The sequence below is a fragment of the Podarcis erhardii genome (assembly GCF_964252035.2).
Source record: "Podarcis erhardii genome assembly, chromosome: 13".
Taxonomy (NCBI): domain Eukaryota; kingdom Metazoa; phylum Chordata; class Lepidosauria; order Squamata; family Lacertidae; genus Podarcis; species Podarcis erhardii.
Window position 1 is genome coordinate 15264417 of NC_138502.1, and position 18908 is coordinate 15283324.

The window sequence follows — 18908 nt, forward strand, 5'->3', positions numbered from 1 at the left end:
TAAAATCAATGGGATGGGTCCATGTAAACATTGCACGGTCTGAATTGCTTGCTTATTTGAACCTGAGCCTCCTTTTATACAAACCTGAGCTTGGGTTGCTTTGCAGTTACTCTTTTCTGGGCTTAAAAACACAAGTAGACAAGTAACAAAAAATGAGCCATATAACTTACTGTTCCTGACCTGCACTGGGGGAGGGGGAGGAGAAAATGCGCTCCTTGTTGGTTTGCCTCTTTTAAAAGGTGAATATTTCATAAGAGTTGACCTAAATGTAGCTAAAACCGGTTTTGACGATACAATATATTAATGATCTATAAAGAAGTACTCTTTGCCCTCGACCAAAATGGCTCTCAAAGCTTCCAGTAGTTGTGGTAGCTCTATGCTCTTCGGAAGACTCTCCTCTATGGTCCCGAGCAGCCGTTATACGGGAAGGCGCACGGCCTCCTCTCTTCCGAGGCCTAAGTCGATGACGTGATTTACAGTGTAGGGAGCAGCGCTGTTTCTATGGCGGGAGGGTAGCGCGAGGCGCGTGCGCGCCTGCGCGTCACTCCAAAGCGCCCATTCGCCCGCGGATTGAGAGCGGCGCGGAGGAGTCTCGCCTGCGCCTGCGCGCGAGAGTAATACCTGATAGGATTCCTTTGCAGGAGTTAGGAAATGGGTGTGCGCAGCTGCCTCTTAAAGGGGCAGAATCCTCGAGTAAAAGGGGAAGTCGCCTGAGCGCCAGCCTGGAGGGCAGTAGAGAACAGGACGGAGGTAAGATAAGGTTGCACCTTTCTTAACTGTGTGCCATTCTTGCATTTCCCCCCCCCCCGGGTCTGTTCTCCATCTGGTTATTCTCATCTAAATCCTTTTGTTCAGCTATTTTGGAGCAAGGATTTAGGTTTCGAAGAATGTAGCCCCTTGGGGGATAAAATAGGGGGGGGGGTTGCCTTCGTTTGCTGCCTCACACCAAGTCAGCCCATTGGTCCATCTTGTATTGTTTACTCTGACTGGCAGCTGCTCTCCAGGGTCTTTCTCAAGCTGAACGCTTTTAGCTGCATGGCCAGAGGTCGAACTTGCATTTTCTGAATGCCAAATACTGAATTTGCCTCTGAACGATAGCACCTCTCAGTCAGGGAAAGTCACAATTTGTATCCTATACATGCCGCAATCCTTTGCATATACAGTATATGCCCAGAAGTGAGTTCCACAGTGGAGCTTATTTCTTAGTAAGTATGCATAGAATTGCAACCTTGTGTGCATACGTTGAGAGAGATTAATACACTCCTGTATTTCTGGAGCTTAGACTATTTACAAGTGAATGCATTTTTTTTCTCAGTGCACAGCTGAAAAAGAAGTTATATGTCTACCTTCCATGTGAAATACTGCATTTCCCCAGTATCATTAATTATTCCTAAAGCACTTCTTAGCAAGCAATCCTGGTTTTCAGTGCTCTTCTTGTCACTATGGAAGTGAGTCAGCCACATCATTGTTTCTCACCATGCTTGATGGACTTTTGCAATTAAGAAAGTTTCTACCTGGATCTCCTAACCCTAATGTGGTACTGCGGGTGATGTGCCAGACTAGGACCAGGGAGACCAAGATCCAAACCCCCATTCAACTATGAAGCTCACAGGGTGGTCAGTCACTGTCTTTCAGCCTTACCTCACCCACAGGGTTGTTGTGAAGATAAAATGCAGGGACAGCTACGTATGCCTCTTTGAGCTCCTTGGAGGAAAGGTGGGATATTATGTATTAAACGAATAATACTGCTGTACCACACTAACCATCTTCACATGTGCTTACTCATATTTCTCTCTAACCCAAAAGCTTATTTTGAGCTGGGAGCTTAAGCTGCCGGGAACCTGTTTTGAGTGCTACCACTGAACCATGAAATAACAGTAAGCTGTGCTGATTGGTTCTCATCTGGCAAGGGGGCTCTGGTTTGCACATGGCATGCTGCCTTTTGGCCTTCCCTCCCCAGACTCAATAGCTGAGCAGGCAGTTTTCGTAAAGATAGGGCAGGATTCAGTTATCCTATTTCACTAGCAGACAAAGACTTCTACTAGCCTAATGGGGCTTCACCCACCTTACGCCTCTCCCAAATCTGCTCTGAGAACCCACAGAACAGATCACAGGGAGGAGAGGGGAAATTGTTCCATCAAGCAAGCAGCAGACAGAACAATCTCCTTAGCGCTAGCCAGAATTCCACCCATGGTTGTTGTTTTTAAAATCACAATTGTCCCCTCAGTAATTTAATAAGAGAAAGCTGGTGTAGTGTAGTGCCTGAGAGACTGAGCTATGAGTCAGAAGTCAGGACTGGTTTGGATCTTACCTCTGCCCTGAGCTCACAAGGTGCCTTGGGGAAGCAATTCTCCCTCAACTCACACCTGTTGCCGTATTGGGGGATAATGCAGATTTACAGACTTACAACTGGATGATGCATATGAACTACTGTGAGCACTTGAAAGCAGTCTAGGAATATGAGGTATTGTTATTAACAGGACAAAAGACACCTCTACAGTTGTAATGTGAGCAGGCTGTGTGCTCCCATTGCACATTTGTGTCTGTGCATTCACACGTGCAGGCACCCCCAAACTCGGCCCGCCAGCTGTTTTGGGACTACAACTCCCATCATCCCTAGCTAACAGGAGCAGTGGTCAGGGATGGTAGGGATTGTAGTCCCAAAGCATCTGGAGGGCCAAGTTTGGGGATGCCTGCACATGTAGGTGCACTTAAGATGAAACACACCTATAGTTTCAACTGTGTGTGTTTGTGTGTGAGAGATGAATGCTGGAGAATGAGAGCTCTAGTATGTGATTGCTAACGTGATTTTGGTAACAAATTCCCAAAGGCAGGGCCACACCTAGAAAATAGGGACAGATGGGGTGGATAAGGAGTTTCTTGGTAGATCCTTTGTTAGAGTTTAAACCAAACCACTTTCTGTCTCCAGACTATCTGTCTTTCCATGCCACTATCTTGGCCACCCTTCCCCTCTTCCCTATACCCAGTCACTGTTCTCTCATCTCTTCCTTGTCTTTGGCAACTGAGTATGGGATGATGATCAGATTAAATGAAGGGCTCTTCTGCCTTTCAAATAAGTATTTAGAAGATGCAGTGGCTTGTACAGAACTATGTAGGAACCCAGGCTGCAATTGAAGCTGGTACCTCTATCAGTAATGGGGTCCCAAAGCTCTCTCTGTGTGTCTATGTGGTTTGCATCCAGCCCTAACCATGTTATTATTTAAAAGTAAGTAAGTAAAAGTGAGTTCAGTGCGATTTGCTTCCAACCAAGGATGTGCAGGGTTGCAACTCTAATGTACTGAGGACACACGGAAAACTGTGTTGCATGAGAAAAATCAATATTCCCTGTGGAAGGGGGAGTGGGGGGGGGTTATTGTAGCAGAGAACATGTAGATCAGTTCCCAATGTTCTTCATTGTTTTTGTAGTAAGTCAAAGCTGGGCATTAAATGACTTCTGGGCATTTTGCTAAGGATGGTGGAAGAGCAACTGAACTGAATTATTTGGGTCAGTAGGCCAACAGAACTGCTCTGATTCCGTGAGCTTTAACCACTGAGAACACATTAGCATTCTGCTCATTTCACAGAAAAGAGGATTTAAAACTGCTCATTTCGCTGTAGTCATGGTTCAAATGGAATATTTGGGGGAAAATAAAATACAGCTGTCTCACTAACTTGAGCAGAGGTGGAACTCTGGAAAAGTGGTAAGATTTTAAATCTCACAGGATTTACCTCAGAACCTGATTTTCAAGACTCAGCCTAATTGCCTCTGAGCATGTATAGAGCGCTTTCCCATCACTGCTGAGTAACTCCTGTTGGGCTGAGCACACCTGGAACAAGCAGGGATGCTGAACCTCTGAAGCCAATTAAGTTACAAATCAGATATCAGGTGGTTGACCAGTTTTGAGATAAAGTCCTAGCTTCAGAGAGTAGGCAGTTACTGGAGATGGGTGTGGGTTGATGTAAGACGAACACTATGGGAGTAATATAGGAATGTGATTGAGGGGTGCTCAGCTGGAAGACTATTTATGGGCCTGGAGGTAATCTGGGATGGGGAAGACATAGGCAACTCTGAAACCTTTAAGAATTTTGAAATGTAGAATGGGCAGAGATTGGACCTTTCCCAAGTGTGGTGGAATAAATTTCTTATGCTCCATCTATTTTGCTGTTTAGAAAAGGCCTTCACGGTTGAAATACAAATATGATTCTGTTACAATATATTGCCCTTCAGCTCAACAGCACCTTTCCGGCTGAAGCACAAGGACTGGTGATGTCTCGTCCCTGCCCAGCGACATCATCCCTGCCTTGGCTAAGGGTGTAGCAAGGGGAAGGTTTTTCTCGTAGCGCCTTCACGCCACTTCCCCCCAAGCCTTCTGCAAGCTTCTTCAAGAGCGGCCGGATAAATGGAGCAGGAGTGCCTGGCTCTGGTTGCTGCCTGCGTCCAAACTTCCCAGTTGCTAGTGCAGCAATGGATGCTCAACAGGCGCACGGTGATTTTCGCCATAGCGAGGATTCTGCAGAGGAGGCGCTTCCGCAGGTCGGCTGCGGTGCTGAGGCGCATCCTCTCAGCCAGCGTCCGCCGCAAGAGAGCCCTGCTGCGGCTTCACCGGAACGCCATCGTCTCCGTGGTCACCATGGTGTACTCGTCTTCCCCCGCGCTGCACTACGAGCACGAGCTGATGGCCTTGTCTGAGCGCTCCCACTGGATGCTTCCGAGGTGCAGCGAATGGTGGGAGCGGATGATCAACTCCGAGCAGGATGACAAGTGCTGGATTTCCTTGTTCAGGATGTCGCGGTCCACGCTGATGTACATCGCCGAGGAGCTGCGCCCTGCCCTGCAGCGCCGGGACACGGGCATGCGGTCTCACATCCCTGTGGAGAAAAGAGTCGCCATGACTATCTGGAAGCTGGCGCACCACGACAGCTACAAGACCGTCTCGGAGCTCTTCGGGGTGGGGATTTCGTCAGCCTGCTCAATATTTGAAGAGGTGTGCGAGGAAATAAACAGCAGGCTGCTGACCCAGATCATTAAGCTGGGAGACCCGCAGGAGATCATTGAGGGCTTCAAGGAGATGGGTTTCCCCAATTGCCTCGGCGCAATCGATGCAATCCACATCTCCATCCTCTGTCCCCCGTTCTCTGCCGACTCCTACATTAATTGCAAGGGTTTCTATTCTATGGTGCTGCAGGCCCTGGTGGACAGCAAATCCCGGTTCACAGATATCTACGTCGGCTTTCCGGAGAGGTCCCACGACTCCCGCATCTTGCACAACTCTCCGTTCTTCAACAGCATGGACGAAGGCACTTTTGGGCCACAGGCGCCAACGGTGCTAGAAGGTGTTTCGATGACCCCTGTCATAATTGGGGATCCTGCCTATCCACTTCGCCCCTGGCTCATGAAGCCATACCCAGCGCCAAAAACCGGGGCCCAGGAAAAATTCAACGAGCGGCTCGCTAAGTGCCGAGCGTGTGTGGAGAGAGCTTTTGGGGTCCTGAGAGCTCGCTGGAGGTGCCTGCAGATGAGGCTGGATGTGAGGGAGAAGCTCATTCCTGTGGTCATAGCCACCTGCTGTATCCTGCACAATATCTGCGAGATCAAAGGGGATGAGTTGCTGGAGCCGTTGGAAAGCCCCGCAGTGGCTGAAAGCCAGAATGCTTCAGCCAGGCCAAGGGTGCCCTTGTCAGAGGCTGGACTGACCAAGAGAGCTTGCCAGATCAGGGCTGCTTATTGCTCTTATTTTGAAAAGAACCCTGTGTAAAGTGGGGTGGGGGTGGGGGGAAACAAAGCAGGCTCGTTTGTCCATGTAATTTCTTGGGTGTGTATGACCTGGTTGTAGTATACAGACCCTGTATTGCTGATGCCTAGCATGTGGTAGTTTTCTACATGTCAAATAAAAAGGCTATGATTTTGAGTGGTCTGCTGCTATATTTTCTAAGAGATGGGATTTTTTAAAAGGTAATTGCTATGGTAAAAGCATAGGGTGGGACTTGAACCAATGATGGTGTAAAATAGAAGAGTGAACAGTTTTTCTTAAAGGGGATTTATATACCTACCACTCTATCTCTAAAACATTAACAAAAATACATGGTATACCTGCCTAATGAAAATGGAAGTTCATGGACAAATTTTCTAGCCTGTTAGAAAGTACACTCTGGTTGCAATCCTATGTACACTTACCTGGGACTACGTTTTACTGAACTCTCTGGGACTTTCTGTAGAATCCTATCATGTTCACCCAGAAACATAGCTGTCAACTTTCAGATTTGAAAATAAGGGATCAGCAGCCTCGAAAATAAGGGACCAGCAGGCTCACCTGTCCTGGGGACAGTCTACGGGATATCTAACAATCCGGGATAGCAGCGGGAAGCAGCAGGAAACGGTGCTGGAATAAGGGAATTTCCCACCAAAAAAGGGAAGGTTGACAGCTATGCCCAGAAATATCTCAAGATGTTTCAGTTGGCTAGTCTAGTATCCAGATGCTTGTGGGGGAAATCAACAAAGATCATGAAGATGCATGCTACTCCAGCCTCTCCAATACTAAATGCAGGTTTTATGCTACTTTGCTACATGAAGCTATCGTCTTCTGGGTGTCATCTAAAAGCTGTTTCAGTGTTGCAGGTTCATCTGGACACCCAGGGATTTTTAAGATGAGACACATGGATTCAAGGGGAATGGCTGACGTGAGATTTATATGAACCAGTAACCATGGATCCACATAATGAAACAGTTTAGACAGTCTTCTTAAGCTAAGATACGAACAATACTTTTGTTCACACTAAAACCAGGAATCTTCTAATCATAATTTCCTGGTTTGGTAGGGTCGCCATGTTTCAAAAAGTGAAAACACTAAGTTTTATTTTGTTTTTTTGCAAAATTGCAAAAATGGCTATTTTTTAAGGGAAATTGACACTGCTGGCTTAACTGGTTTAATTGCAGCTTTCAGGGAAAAGTGAAGGGGCTGTGTTCAGGGGCAAAAAGCTTATGCATTTTTCAGCCTAATAAGTCTAATAAGATATTACTAATAAGATATGACTGTCTGAATGCATGTGATAACTCCCACTTTCCATATCTAGGCAGACATGGTTTTATCCTGGCTTGCAAACCAGAAATGTCAGTAACATTGTTTCTCAGTTCAGATGTCAAGCGAAGCTGATTTAACAAACTGGGAATCTTCCCCTCCTATGGGGCACATGAGAGAGGAAGCACCCATACTCATGGTTCGCTCCTGCTCTTAAAAAAAAATAAAAATCACTGAGCTGTTTTACGAAAGGAAACAACAAAAACACTTGTCCTTCCATATTTAAGATTTTTCTAGGAAAGTATATTTTTTCAATTGGCAGGGAAGCCAAACACAGAATAAATGCATTCATGATGATGGTCATTGTGCTTAATGCCCTGTTTGCTAATTGCTAGGGATGGTCTTCAAGGGGAGACTTCTGAAGTGATAGTGCAAAGCAGTAACCGGTGTACTTTGGTTGCAAACATGTTCTGCTGATCCTTTCTTTCACAATGCAATATTGTGCAGACACACAGAATGTGTAGAAAGTGGCTTTTGACAATTACGTGCCATTTGCCACAACTACAACGTTGAACAGTTAGTAGGGTCATTTTAACAAAACGGCTTTAAGCAAAAACTGTAGCATGTTCCTCCACTTCAAAGCAAAAAGAGGATTTGTTGCATTTCCTTTGCTTCCGTAGGCAGCAGTCTAGTGTCACCAGGACTGAATTTGTAGCAGAACTCACCTAAGCTTAGCACTAGAACACAGAGGTTGCTCAAGAGAGTCTCTGGGTTGTATCCAGCTAAGTTCTACCCTAAAGGAGACCTGAAATTATTGAACCTAAGATAGACTTGTCCATTCAGTTCATTGGGTCTGTTCCGAGTACAGCTACCACTGGAGACAATCCTCTCCCTCACCACTGAAGGACACTTCCCCTGTTACAAGTACTGGAAACATACAACCCACATTAGAAAATGGGCAACAATCGCATGTGTAGAATTGTTGCTGCATAAACAGGCTTTGAAGACCACCAGGAGTGTACTTGCCACATGTGATCATCTTTATGTGCTTACCATGATGTTTCTTACAGAGGACTTGCCTCCTATGTGTTGTGTAATGTAGGAAGCAATCCAGAAAAACCACAACTCCCCTCCCCCCCCCCCAGCAGCACCACGAACACTCAATCAAGCAATACATAGCCAAGATCAGGGCTTCTAGGCAGCCTTAAACTCTCCTCCAGCCAATGCCTCTTCATTTAATATGCGATTTAGAAGAAAGATGCTGGGGGGTGGATATGAAACAGTGGGGTGGGGGGAAGGAGACAAAAAAACAGATTGTCTTAGCCTTTTGAGGACATGGTGGCTGCTATGTGGATCATAGTGGGATGTGAGAAATCAAAAAGGACCAAGTGTCCCTCAGTTGTCCAGCACTCTATTTTTGAAAGTGTATAAGTTGATTGTTCTGTATTTAGCAGTTACCTTTGGACACTTAGGAGGGTGTTGGAGAAGTTGGTTTTGAGGATCACCAGGCAAAATGGCATTAGCAGAACTTTCAGTGTTGGAGAACATCAACAGCTTTGCTGAATCAGGCCAAAGGTCCATCTAGTCTAGTATCCCCTTTCCTACAGTGGTAAAGTATACACTTCTGGGAAGCTCATAAACAGGCATAGAAGCAATAGCTGTCACGTGTTATTACTCCCTAGTGACAGTATTATCAGGCATGCTATGTCTTAAGTTTGGAGTTTGTATGTAGACTTTCCTTATACTAATATCAAATCCATTCTCCCAAGTTTGGATCCTTGTGCAGCTAAAAGCGCATGATGAGTGCACATGGAAGAGTTATTCAGGAAGAACTGAACATGCTCAGTGGCTATAGAAAACTGACTCTCAGTTGAATGGAGGGATGAATGGACAAGCGGGAGGAGGGAAAATGGAATATCTGGGAAAAGGGTATGGCTGGCTGGCAGGAATTCCAAATAGGAGCCTCCATACTACAACTTTTTGTTGCAGGTTCCACTTGTCGTGATTAATAGCTAATGGTAAAACACATTAATTCTCCATGAAAGTGTATTTAATCCATCTATGCTAGTGCCCATCACCACATCTTGCAGTGTGGCAGGGAACCATTTGTGGGCTTAAAAAGAGCTCATGACCGTGTGAGCACAGCCAAGGGCTAATCTGTATGTTAAGAATGTATGAAGGGTCTGCTAGATCAGGCCAGTGGCCCATCCAGTTCTCATAGTGGCCAGCCAAATTCCTATCAGAAGTCTGCAAGCAGGGTCTGAGCACAACAGCCCTGTCCTCACGTACAGTTCCCTGTAGCTGACATTCCCAGCAGCAAAGGTACAAGAGATCACATGCTGCACAATGATCTTGCTAGCAGTTCACTGCAGTAACTGCTAGCAAGTTGTGTGATGTAAACAAACCAACGTTGATTTGTGGGATATACAACACAAAACAAGTCTACCATGAAACTACACATTCACATGCAATTCTTAAGAAATATGGGGAGAAACTCTCACAAGACCAGAAGACTCAAAGGAGGGAAGCCTTATGTAACAAAGGAATGGAACAAAACTTAAGAAATCAAACAAATGTGGCGTTCAGTTTACCAGTTTATGCTGCTTATTCATTTTGTGGGGGGTTCTCTCTTTTGGTGAATTTTGAAGGCACACACAAAGATCAGCATCCCCATATTCTTTTTTAAAAAAACTTTATTTAACAAAGGAAAAACAATGTGATCAACAACAGTGCATCATATGGCACATTATACTTTAAGATTTGACAGAGATTGTTAAAAATAACCTCCTTATAAAGTTTTCCCCCTTCCTCATTCCCAACAAATAACACCACACTGCGAGAAGACTTGGCAATGATGAGATTGCCATGTTGGGTGGAGCAAATGAAGCAACTATGGGTTGCAAATATCCAACTTTCTCCTATAATTCCAGCTCTTTCTTTCCAACTTAATTGTGTTGAAATTTGCCACCTTCATCAGAAATATAGAGAAGTAGGAAAACCTTACCTGTATATCCTTGAGTGCAACCTTCTTTCATACAAGCAGAGTCATCCAGCCAGTTGCGATGATCAAGAATCTAGTGGTTGCTAACTTCTAAGTCCCCCCCCCCCCAACGCATAGATTTAGAGCTAATTTAAACAATGAGGTGTATGTAGTGCAGTTTTCCCTGAGGGCCTTACTATGTCAAGATACACATGGGCGGTGGTTACTTGTCTAAAAACACCCCAGTCAAAATATATTCATTTTATTAATTTTTGAATTGCCTTTCACGTGTCTCAATCTGAATTACAATATAAGCAACTAACATACTTTTAAAAGCAATACAAGATGGAGACCTTTTCATCCAGATGGAAATGTTTGTTGAAACAAAATGTCTTCAGGTTTTTTTGGAAAGCACATAAAAAATGAATATGAAGTAGCAGTATATCACCTTTCCATTTACGTGGCGATCCTGAGGCAGGGGCAATCTCAAGGAAACCAATTCCTACTTTATTTTCAGCAAGTTTAGTCCCTTTAGACAACCAGACCGCATGCACGCTGAATATTTAAATAATCACTGAGCAATTTATAAGATTGAATTAATATCTCTTGGTGTTATTTCCATTCACATTTCTGGGACACAATTTGACTTTTAAAAATTTATTTATTTAATAAAGCAAAGCTTATGATTGTACCACACAAAATGCAAAGGGGAATAGGTAGCACACCGCCTACCTTTTCCTTACCCTTGATTCTGGCTGTTCCAGCAGATGTTTCAGCTTCTTCTAGTGCTGGGATGACACTGCAACCTTCTTACCCTCATTCCTAGGGCTGACCATGGTCACCTGCTCCCTGCTGGGCTCCCTGCGTGTCTGCCTGGAGCGACACCCACCTCTGGTCACCTTCTTCTTTTGCCTCCTTTCGTTGGCTGTTGCCTTTGTTGGTTTTGCTGCCTACATCCAGTCACATGATGTTCAGAATCCCGATGTCAAAGAGGTGAGCTAGAGATGATCACCTTAAGTAGAAAATCAGACCAAAATGCTGGGGGTGGAATTGGGTTGTGGTTGTAAAGCACGCATGAGAGACTTTAGGAGGCAGTGGTGGGTGCTCTACCTTCTCCTTGGTCTCTTACTAACTGTTTAGGCTCAGCAACTGAATGGTTCTCTGACTGAAACTTTCAGGGTGGTTGGGTATCTTCTCGGATGGAATGCACAGAATGTCCCTAACAATTATGGGCTGTGACGGGTACGTTGGGTGTTCATTGCAGAGGCAGACTTGTGTGATTTATCTTTTGGCAATTGGTTTTATTTATTACCATTTTCTAACAGACTTGAGAGATTTACCCAAATTTGAACAGCTGCATTGATTTGCTCTCAAAAATAGTGTTGCCTGTGTTGGCTGCTGTTATCATACCATAATGACCCAAGCTAAACATTCATGAATTACAGAGGGTTGGGTGTTGTTGGTTTTTACAAATACGCTATAAGAAACTGTCATTGAAAAGATAGTCCTGAATGGATACTATCACAAGAAGTGGGGAGCAAAAGAATAGGATATTCAACAGTACAAAATTTTTAATTAGTAGGTGCAGCTATATCTGAAATATTCAACGATCCGGCTGTTCTGAGATGTTTTATGGTACTTTTAAAATACAGTTCCCATCTTTCAATTTTCTAGCTGTTAAGAGCAAAAGGGAATTTTTAGAGGCAAGATTGGGTGAAATTGGAAAGGTACTTTAAAAGGCAGAAGCAAATGAAAAAAATGCAATCAAGAGAATAGAATCAACTAAGAGTCAATTCTCATTCCTTTCCCTCCCTCATCTCTAAGGACTGGAATTCTCTGCTAAAGTCTCTGGCACACTTAATGTTCTGTATCCCAAATAAGACGCAGGAAAGTGCCTTGACACCAGCTCCCTCCACAACCACTGCTGAGACCCCTACAACAGTCTCTGTCATGGTTGGCTTGACCTTTGACCTCCACAATGGCACAGATCCTCCCAATGGTACACGTCTAGGTCTGACAGTCACTGGGGAAAAACTGGGTCTCAAAGGTGAGTGATTTCTCACTCCTGACCAATTGCAACATCCTCCCAAAGATTTCAGGAACTCTGGTTCCGTGTCCGTCTCCCCTTGACCTTTCCTTCCATCAACTTCCAACCACAGGTCCAGATGCCCAGGAATCAATCCACTTCTTGACTATCATCACGAACTCAGTCTCCCATGAGAACTGCCTTAGCATCACTGCACCTTCATCCCTTCTCCCCAAGACCAGGTGAGCCAAGAGATTTAGTTTCAAGGAGTTCTTAACCCATTAATGCAATACTCCCATCTTGTCCCCAGACAACCACCTAAATGTGTGATAGAGGAATGGGACATGCACCAAGAAGAGACAGGAATTTGTTACCAGCCACATTACCAGGCTAATCCTGCCCTGTCCAGCATGCTGGATCAGGTAAGGTGAATGTGGGCAGTGACAGTATCTGGACCTGGGGATTCTGGGCTTCTTCAGGATGCAAGCTGGATTCTAAGGGGAGGAGCATTCACTGTTGCACTCCTTTCACTCTCAGGCGGATCGTGCCCTGTGCAGCCAGCGGCTCCTGATGACCAGTGCTTTCCTTCTCTGCCTCTGTGCCATGCTATGTTGTGCAGCTGGCCTGTGCTATCCTAACCCCAGAGACAAGTGGGGGCAAATCTAAGCGGGTCCAGGAAATGCCGGACCTATATTGCAGCGAAGCCAGGTAGCCTGCCCATTTGCCCTGCTTTCTTCAAGCACCTGGATCATGCAACGCTCACCATATTTCAGATATGAAGTTAGCCCATCTACTGTTGTGACAGCTGAGCTGTGAATAAGAGTTTAACTGCTATCTTGGTTCACTGTGGGGTGACTGTATGAACCCCTATGAGAGCGGATGGTGCAATAAATAACATACAAATGATAGGAGTATTTGTTTTTTGTATTGTAAGTGGCTGTACCAGTGACACAAATTGAATCATGTAGTATTTCTCAGGTAGTTACTGGAGGAGCTTCACGTGTGGTTGAGTAGGTTAATGACTACCGTAGCATTATCCTAAATGGGATTACCATGCCTTTGCCAGTAAATATTCTGTTAGAATTAGGAGCTTTGGCTACAGGTTAACATAATTTCATTTTTTAAAAAATGAATTAAAACAAAAAAACCAGTATATAACATAGTATCACTGATCAATGGGGTCAGGGAATGTGATCATAAGAAACCCAATGTTATTTCTTGCTGGTGTGAGTTCTGTCATGATTTGCTTGTGTTATATGTATTTATTTCCCACTTTTTAATCAGACAGTTTAAAATCAGAAGTCAGATTAAGAGCAGAGAAGAGTAATTAGAATAGAAATATTAAAAATTCACTGGAGTCTTCTACGACTGCTTGAAGGTGAAAAGGAAAGCAGCTCAGCAGATCTCAACAGGAAGGCCATTCCACCATTACGGGATAACCACTGAAGTTTTATCTCAAATACCCATCCAAGGTTCAAGAGCAGAGCATCTGAAGCTGACATATAGCCTACCCCATCCCAAAGACTTTACCTTATATCTGTCCCATCAAGACAGTTTTAATAAATACATCTTACATCAAAAGTTCAGAAGATTCACAGGCAAGGACTTTGGTGAATCAGGGTTAGAGGGAGAAGATCCTTGTTCATAACCACCTACCTAATGTAAGGTGGAGGAGGGTCTGAAATGTGTGCAATTTTGGATCCTACTTCCTAACTGGAGCTGGCTTACATTCCTTTGAGCCTGAAACATGCAGTGATCATGGCACAGTGACGCTAGCGGAGTGCTGGGTACGCCTTAACTCTTTACATGAGTCACCCATTGGAAAGGAAGGGATCTTCCAGGGCATTCCTTTCTATCAGGACAGTAATCTCTCATTAATGCTAAAGGGATCACGAGATGCCATCCTTTTGTACATAAAATTCCAACTTATGGGTTACTGATAGGTAATTCAACCCAGGTTTCAGCCAAACTGCACTACCAAATAGGAGAATCAGTTAACAGGAGCCTGAACCAAAATTTGGCCAGCCATTTAAAATTAATGTGTGAAATTCAGTCACACCACCTCTGCTGCTTCTGAGTCTTTGAGTCCCTATCCCCCCTACTTGCCAGGCTCACAGTGCTGCAGTGACAGCAGAAACCATAACTGGTAGAATGTCTCTGGCTACACATAGCAACCCAATTCCCCCTTGGCTGCTCCCTTCCCTCCCTGTGTAAAGTACCCGAACCTCCTGTCTCTAGCCCTCCTTTTCCAACTCCATGACCCTACCACCCATTGCTTCCTCAGGCCACTGCCTACTTTGTTCCCCTTCCTTTCTCTACCATGTTTCTAGATCAGGGGTTCCCAAACTGCACTTCACGGGACACACACACTTCATTCAGGTGATCCATTACATGATCTGTGGCTACTGAAGACAAGAGATGACATATCCATTGCATTAAATACTCATATTGATTTTAATTGTATTTCTTCTGTATTGTATTAAATTGTATTACAGTTTGAATTCTATAAAATTGTATTGCACAGTGTATTACAGTTGCTAAACAGGCAGAAAAACCATTAAGTGGTCCACCAAGATGCTAAGCAGTTTTCAAGTGGAGTACGGATGTGAAGTTTGGAAACCACTGTTCTAGATCACTCTCCCTATTTCTCCTTCCATGTGCCACATAAAACTCTACTCATCTTAAATGCTTGAAATTCCTTTTGAGATGTAATTTATCTTTGTTGCCCTTTCAGGTCTCAATTCCCTCTTTCTTACCCTACCTCCAGGTTCCTCCTCCTCTTTTTTATTATTTATTAAATTGACTAGTTACTTTTTTACCATGGGAACGCAAAGTGACTTACAATATTTTAATCAAAAAACAAATACATGGTGTTATAGAACTTTGGGGGGGGGGTCCCCCGGGGGTAGGAGGAGGAAGTAAGGCTGAGATCCATCTTGGAGAGGGAGATGAAAGAGTCTCCTGCACTGCTGTGGACCATGCTGTAAAATCTGGACTCCCTTCAGGCAGACTGAAGGTGTAAATAGGCAAATAAACCCTCTTTCTTAAAGCACAACAGTCTCCACCGTGTCTTCTGTTCTCCAAATGGACACAGACCCTGTGTGTGTGTGCCTTTGGCCCTGAGTGCTCTGGCCACTGCTGGGTGGAGAGAGGGCAGGCACAGGGCTTTTGTAACAATACATTAAAATCTGCATTTTTTAAAAAATCTGCGTTGAAGAAAGAAGCCACTTTCTCCACTCTGCCCCTTCATTCAGCTTCCTTGCCTTGGGGCTCCCTGTCCATTAGCTTCTCTACCTCCTCTCAGGGCCATCACAATCTTCAACCATTCCCCTGAGATGTTTTAATGAACACCAACCAACCCTCTTTTCCTCACAGAAGGTGGACCACGATCTGCTCTGAACTGTCCCAGCCAATGCACCAGCCCAGCCAATCTGTGCCCGATACGTCACCGGGCTCAACAATGTACAGGCTGTGCTGCATTAGCATTCGCGGAGTCAACCAGCGAGGCCAAATCACGTGACACTGTGGGGAGGGGGGTTGTTCCGAAGCAGGTAGAGCCTTTCGATTTTTTTGGAGTGTTTCTATTTTGCCGCTTTTTCATTTTTGCTTGGTTTTGAGGGTTTAAAATTTACGGCGAAAAGGGCGTACGATTTATTCCGCCGCCGCCGCCGCCCCCTTGAGAAAGGGCGGTTATAGCTCGCCTTGGTCCCAACTGCGCAGGCGCCAAGGTGCCGCTGTTCCCATATAAGGCGAGGGAAAGGTCACACTAGGGAGACAGCGCGGCACCTGAACATTCCGTCGAGTGAGGGGAGCCTGACCCCGCCCTCCTCCAGAGTGGTTCGGGCGAGTGGCCGCGCGCTCGTGACGCTTTAACGGTCGCCAAAGCGTCCTTTATTCCTCCCCCTCCCCTTCAACAGCTGTCGTCCCTTCGCCCGTTTCCTATGCGCGCGCGCGCCTGTTTTTTCGGAATCCTGCCCCAGTAACAGCTGAGCGCTAGAAGCTCCGCCCCCAACAACGCCAACCTACCAATCACATCCCGCCTCCACCGTATGTCCCAATCAAAACTGGCTGGAGGGCTTGTGCCGTCCCAATCCGACTCCTTTCATTGAACAGCTCTTTCCCCTATCAGCCAACCAGGACGCCGACCTCCTTGTTTGCCCTCGCCCTTCCCGAAGCCCCGCCTCCTCCAAGCCCGGCGCGGCTTCCTCGCCCCTAGGCCCGGTTCCAGACATCCGCCCGCACTCTTTTCGTATTGTCAAGGGAAGCCACGGTCCCGCCCATCGACGCCGCAGCAACCCAATGAACGCAGCGCCCTCGCGAGCGATTCGGCTCGCTCGCTCGCTCCCTTTATATTAGTGTACATGCGCTTTGTCTCACTCAGCAACACCTTGTTTCCTCACAGCTCATGCTCGGTTAACTCTCTCTCTCTCTCCAGAACGCCCTTACCAAGGCGCAAGTCGTACGCTACGTCTCCGCTCCGCTCTACGCATGCGGCCGTTCCTTGGCTTCGGAAAGGCGTTCGGCGCGTGTCCAGTCCGCGGCGCATGCGGCTTTCTCCCGGCTCCCTCCCACGGCTCACGGCGCGTGCGCCCTCTCCTCCGCCGCGCGCCGCCGCCTATGCGCATGCGCCCGGGCTTCTCTCTGCCTTGGTTCCGGTCTGGCTCCTGCCTTGGGCGCCATCTTGGATTTGGGGACAACTGGAGTGAGTGAGTGAGTGAGTGAGAAGGCAGAGGAGCCCGAGGAGGCGAGAGAGGGGAGGGGGGGCCGGATAGCGCCAGGCCCCCCATCCCCACAGTACTCCACATCACCGACCCCACCCTCTGCCGTAGAGAGGTAGCCCCTCCCTTCCCCCGGCCCCCCGCCCCGCAGGGCTCCCTGGACGTTGGAGGATTTCTGGGGCTCCTGGAGGACCAGCCCGCCCCCGTCCGCCCACCCCGCCCCGGCCCCTCCTGACCCCCCGCCCCAGTTTCCCCGTGAGGGCGGTGGCGCGTTCCGCTTCGGAGGTGCAAGCCTGAGTCCCCTCCGCATCCATTACCTGTGGCTCCTTTATAGCTCACCCCACCTGAAATATATGACAGGGGCTGCAACGTCCCACTTAGCCCGCGTCTTCCTTCCCTTAATAGGCTTCCCAAAGAGTCGTCTGTCGGTAGGGCCTCTTGTCTGATAGAGATTTCCCCTCCTCTAAATTGGGATATTCTCTCCTCTCCTCCCTCCCCCCCCCACCGCCCTGAAGAGTCTCCGTAGAATTGGGTCTGCTGGGAGACTCCTCATTCACCTTTTCAAAGGGATGCCCCCCATCCTTCCCCTTTAAGTAGAGCCCCCTGCACGTCTTCGCTTCTGCGGATCCTTTCTTCCCTAGCCAAGCCAGAGAGAGGGAGATACTCTAGGTGCCCTATGTCTCCTACGCAGAGGCCTCGCTCGTCCAGGGGAGCCAGTGACAGTTCCCTCTAAACCCTCTTCCTTGATTGGAGGAGTTGGGGAAGAGGAGGAGGAGGAGGTCGGGGGTGTACTCCCCACCCCCAATATCCTGGAGCTGGAGCCGCAAGGGGAACAGTATCAAGGCAGCTGCCGAGACTTACAGGTGAGACCTGAACGTACTGATACAGGGGAGAGGTGAAGGGATGTGTGTTTTGGTGGTGGTGATGGGGAGGCTGGGAAGATAACAGAAGGTGAAGGTTTGCAGAACAAAGAGGTTGTATGCACCAATTTTGTGGAAATCCGATTTTCTTTCTGTCTGCTTCCCCCGCCTTCCCCCAACAATCATCCCTCCTATGTTGAGAAGCACACGCCCTCCCACCCCACCCCGAACTCATTTTCTTCTTCTAAAGGCTTAATGAAGGAGTAGCAACTTGCAGCTTTCCCCTGCCACATCTGGGCCCCACTTCTCTCTTCTGAAGAAGCCAGGAGTTCTGTTCACCAGAACATGGATCCTGGGTTTCCATTCTGCCACCTCAAATCCTTGTCTTCTTTTTATTGAGAATAAAAGCTGACACCACCACCCCCATCCCTCCCAAAAACCTCCTTTGCAACCTAGCAATTGCATCTCACTATGACTGCTAGACTCATTTCTTGACTATGCAACTAAAAGCCCCTGGCTCCTAGTCCTGTTCCTCTCCATTAGGTCTTGTTCAGCTTTTAAGGAAACCTAGAGGCCTGTTGTTATGCCCTTAAATATTTGATGACAAGGTTGGGGGTGTAGGTGTTATCAAGGTAGGTTAACATGATGGACTACTGTTGCCTTCCCTAGGAATCATCATTCAGGCTGAAACTTTGTTGTAAATATTGAGCATGCAACCAGGAGTGAATTTTGGGGAAATGGGATGATTGCCCTTGGCTTGTGGTCTGGGGTTGGATTTTAACGTAGCACGCTACCAAAAGTTTTGTATGTGTGTTTATAATGGGTTAGGAGGAAGACATGGTGAAACTGTATTTGGTTGCAGGGGTGCTTCACACAGATACTGCAGAGTAATAAGGTTTAACATGACCACTTGGAAGGAAGGAGGATGAATGGCTTGTCCTAAATGCTGGATAGTGTTCAGTTTGACATCCTTTTAAGCTACAGGGACCACTTCCCACTGGGCCTGCTCTTTTTGTATTCTGAGGGGCAACCAGAAAAAGATTTAATGCCATATTCCACAGAGAGGAAAATAAAAATCAGCATTCAATATAAAACATTGTACAAAAAATATCAATACTGTTAGTATGCAGGAGTTTCACATTTAATTCAGAGTTTTAGGTAAATTGAGCATTATTTAGTACTTGGTGGTGTGAAGGTGCTGTTAGGAGGCAGTATCTATAAACAGTGGGGTATAAGAAAACCAGGAGTGTGTTCCTTGAGCAATGGCAGTTGTCTGTTTCTCTCCCCCCACTCCCGCCCACCTGTGGA

The 18908-nt window shown here is 46.5% G+C and overlaps 2 protein-coding genes and 1 long non-coding RNA gene across 5 annotated transcripts in view; 2 read left to right on the forward strand and 1 right to left on the reverse strand.

The window, feature by feature from the left end:
• Positions 1-538: 538 nt before the first annotated feature.
• TMEM219 (transmembrane protein 219) lies at positions 539-12928 on the forward strand. 2 transcript variants are annotated; one of them, XM_081836417.1, is made up of 6 exons: positions 561-750; positions 10823-10989; positions 11821-12043; positions 12156-12264; positions 12333-12444; positions 12560-12928. In XM_081836417.1, exons 2-6 carry the CDS (start codon positions 10831-10833, stop codon positions 12686-12688), a joined length of 732 nt encoding a protein of 243 aa, XP_081692543.1. In that variant the 5' UTR covers positions 561-750; positions 10823-10830; the 3' UTR covers positions 12689-12928. The 2 variants fall into 2 exon arrangements, with proteins under 2 accessions (XP_081692542.1, XP_081692543.1); XM_081836416.1 differs by lacking the exons at positions 10823-10989; positions 11821-12043; positions 12156-12264; positions 12333-12444; positions 12560-12928 and adding an exon at positions 4229-5909 and having other exon boundaries at positions 539-750.
• On the reverse strand, positions 923-4220 carry LOC309327284. The gene is made up of 2 exons (XR_014150485.1): positions 1755-4220; positions 923-1641 (listed from the first exon to the last, which is right to left on the reverse strand). It is a non-coding gene; the product is annotated as an uncharacterized lncRNA (long non-coding RNA).
• Positions 12929-16998: 4070 nt separating the features above from the next.
• Positions 16999-18908, forward strand: part of TAOK2 (TAO kinase 2) — a 38190-nt gene continuing 36280 nt past the window's right edge. Inside the window, exon 1 of one of the 2 annotated variants that reach the window (XM_081836405.1) lies at positions 16999-17603. The gene's annotated coding sequence lies outside the window, so the exon portion shown is untranslated. The remainder of the gene's footprint in view (positions 17604-18908) is intronic. The other variant, XM_081836406.1, reaches the window with a different exon arrangement.

Bases quoted from the DNA above. Each gene is read 5' to 3' on its own strand.
- TMEM219 (XM_081836416.1), top strand. From the start codon at position 4,401: ATGGAGCAGGAGTGCCTGGCTCTGGTTGCTGCCTGCGTCCAAACTTCC.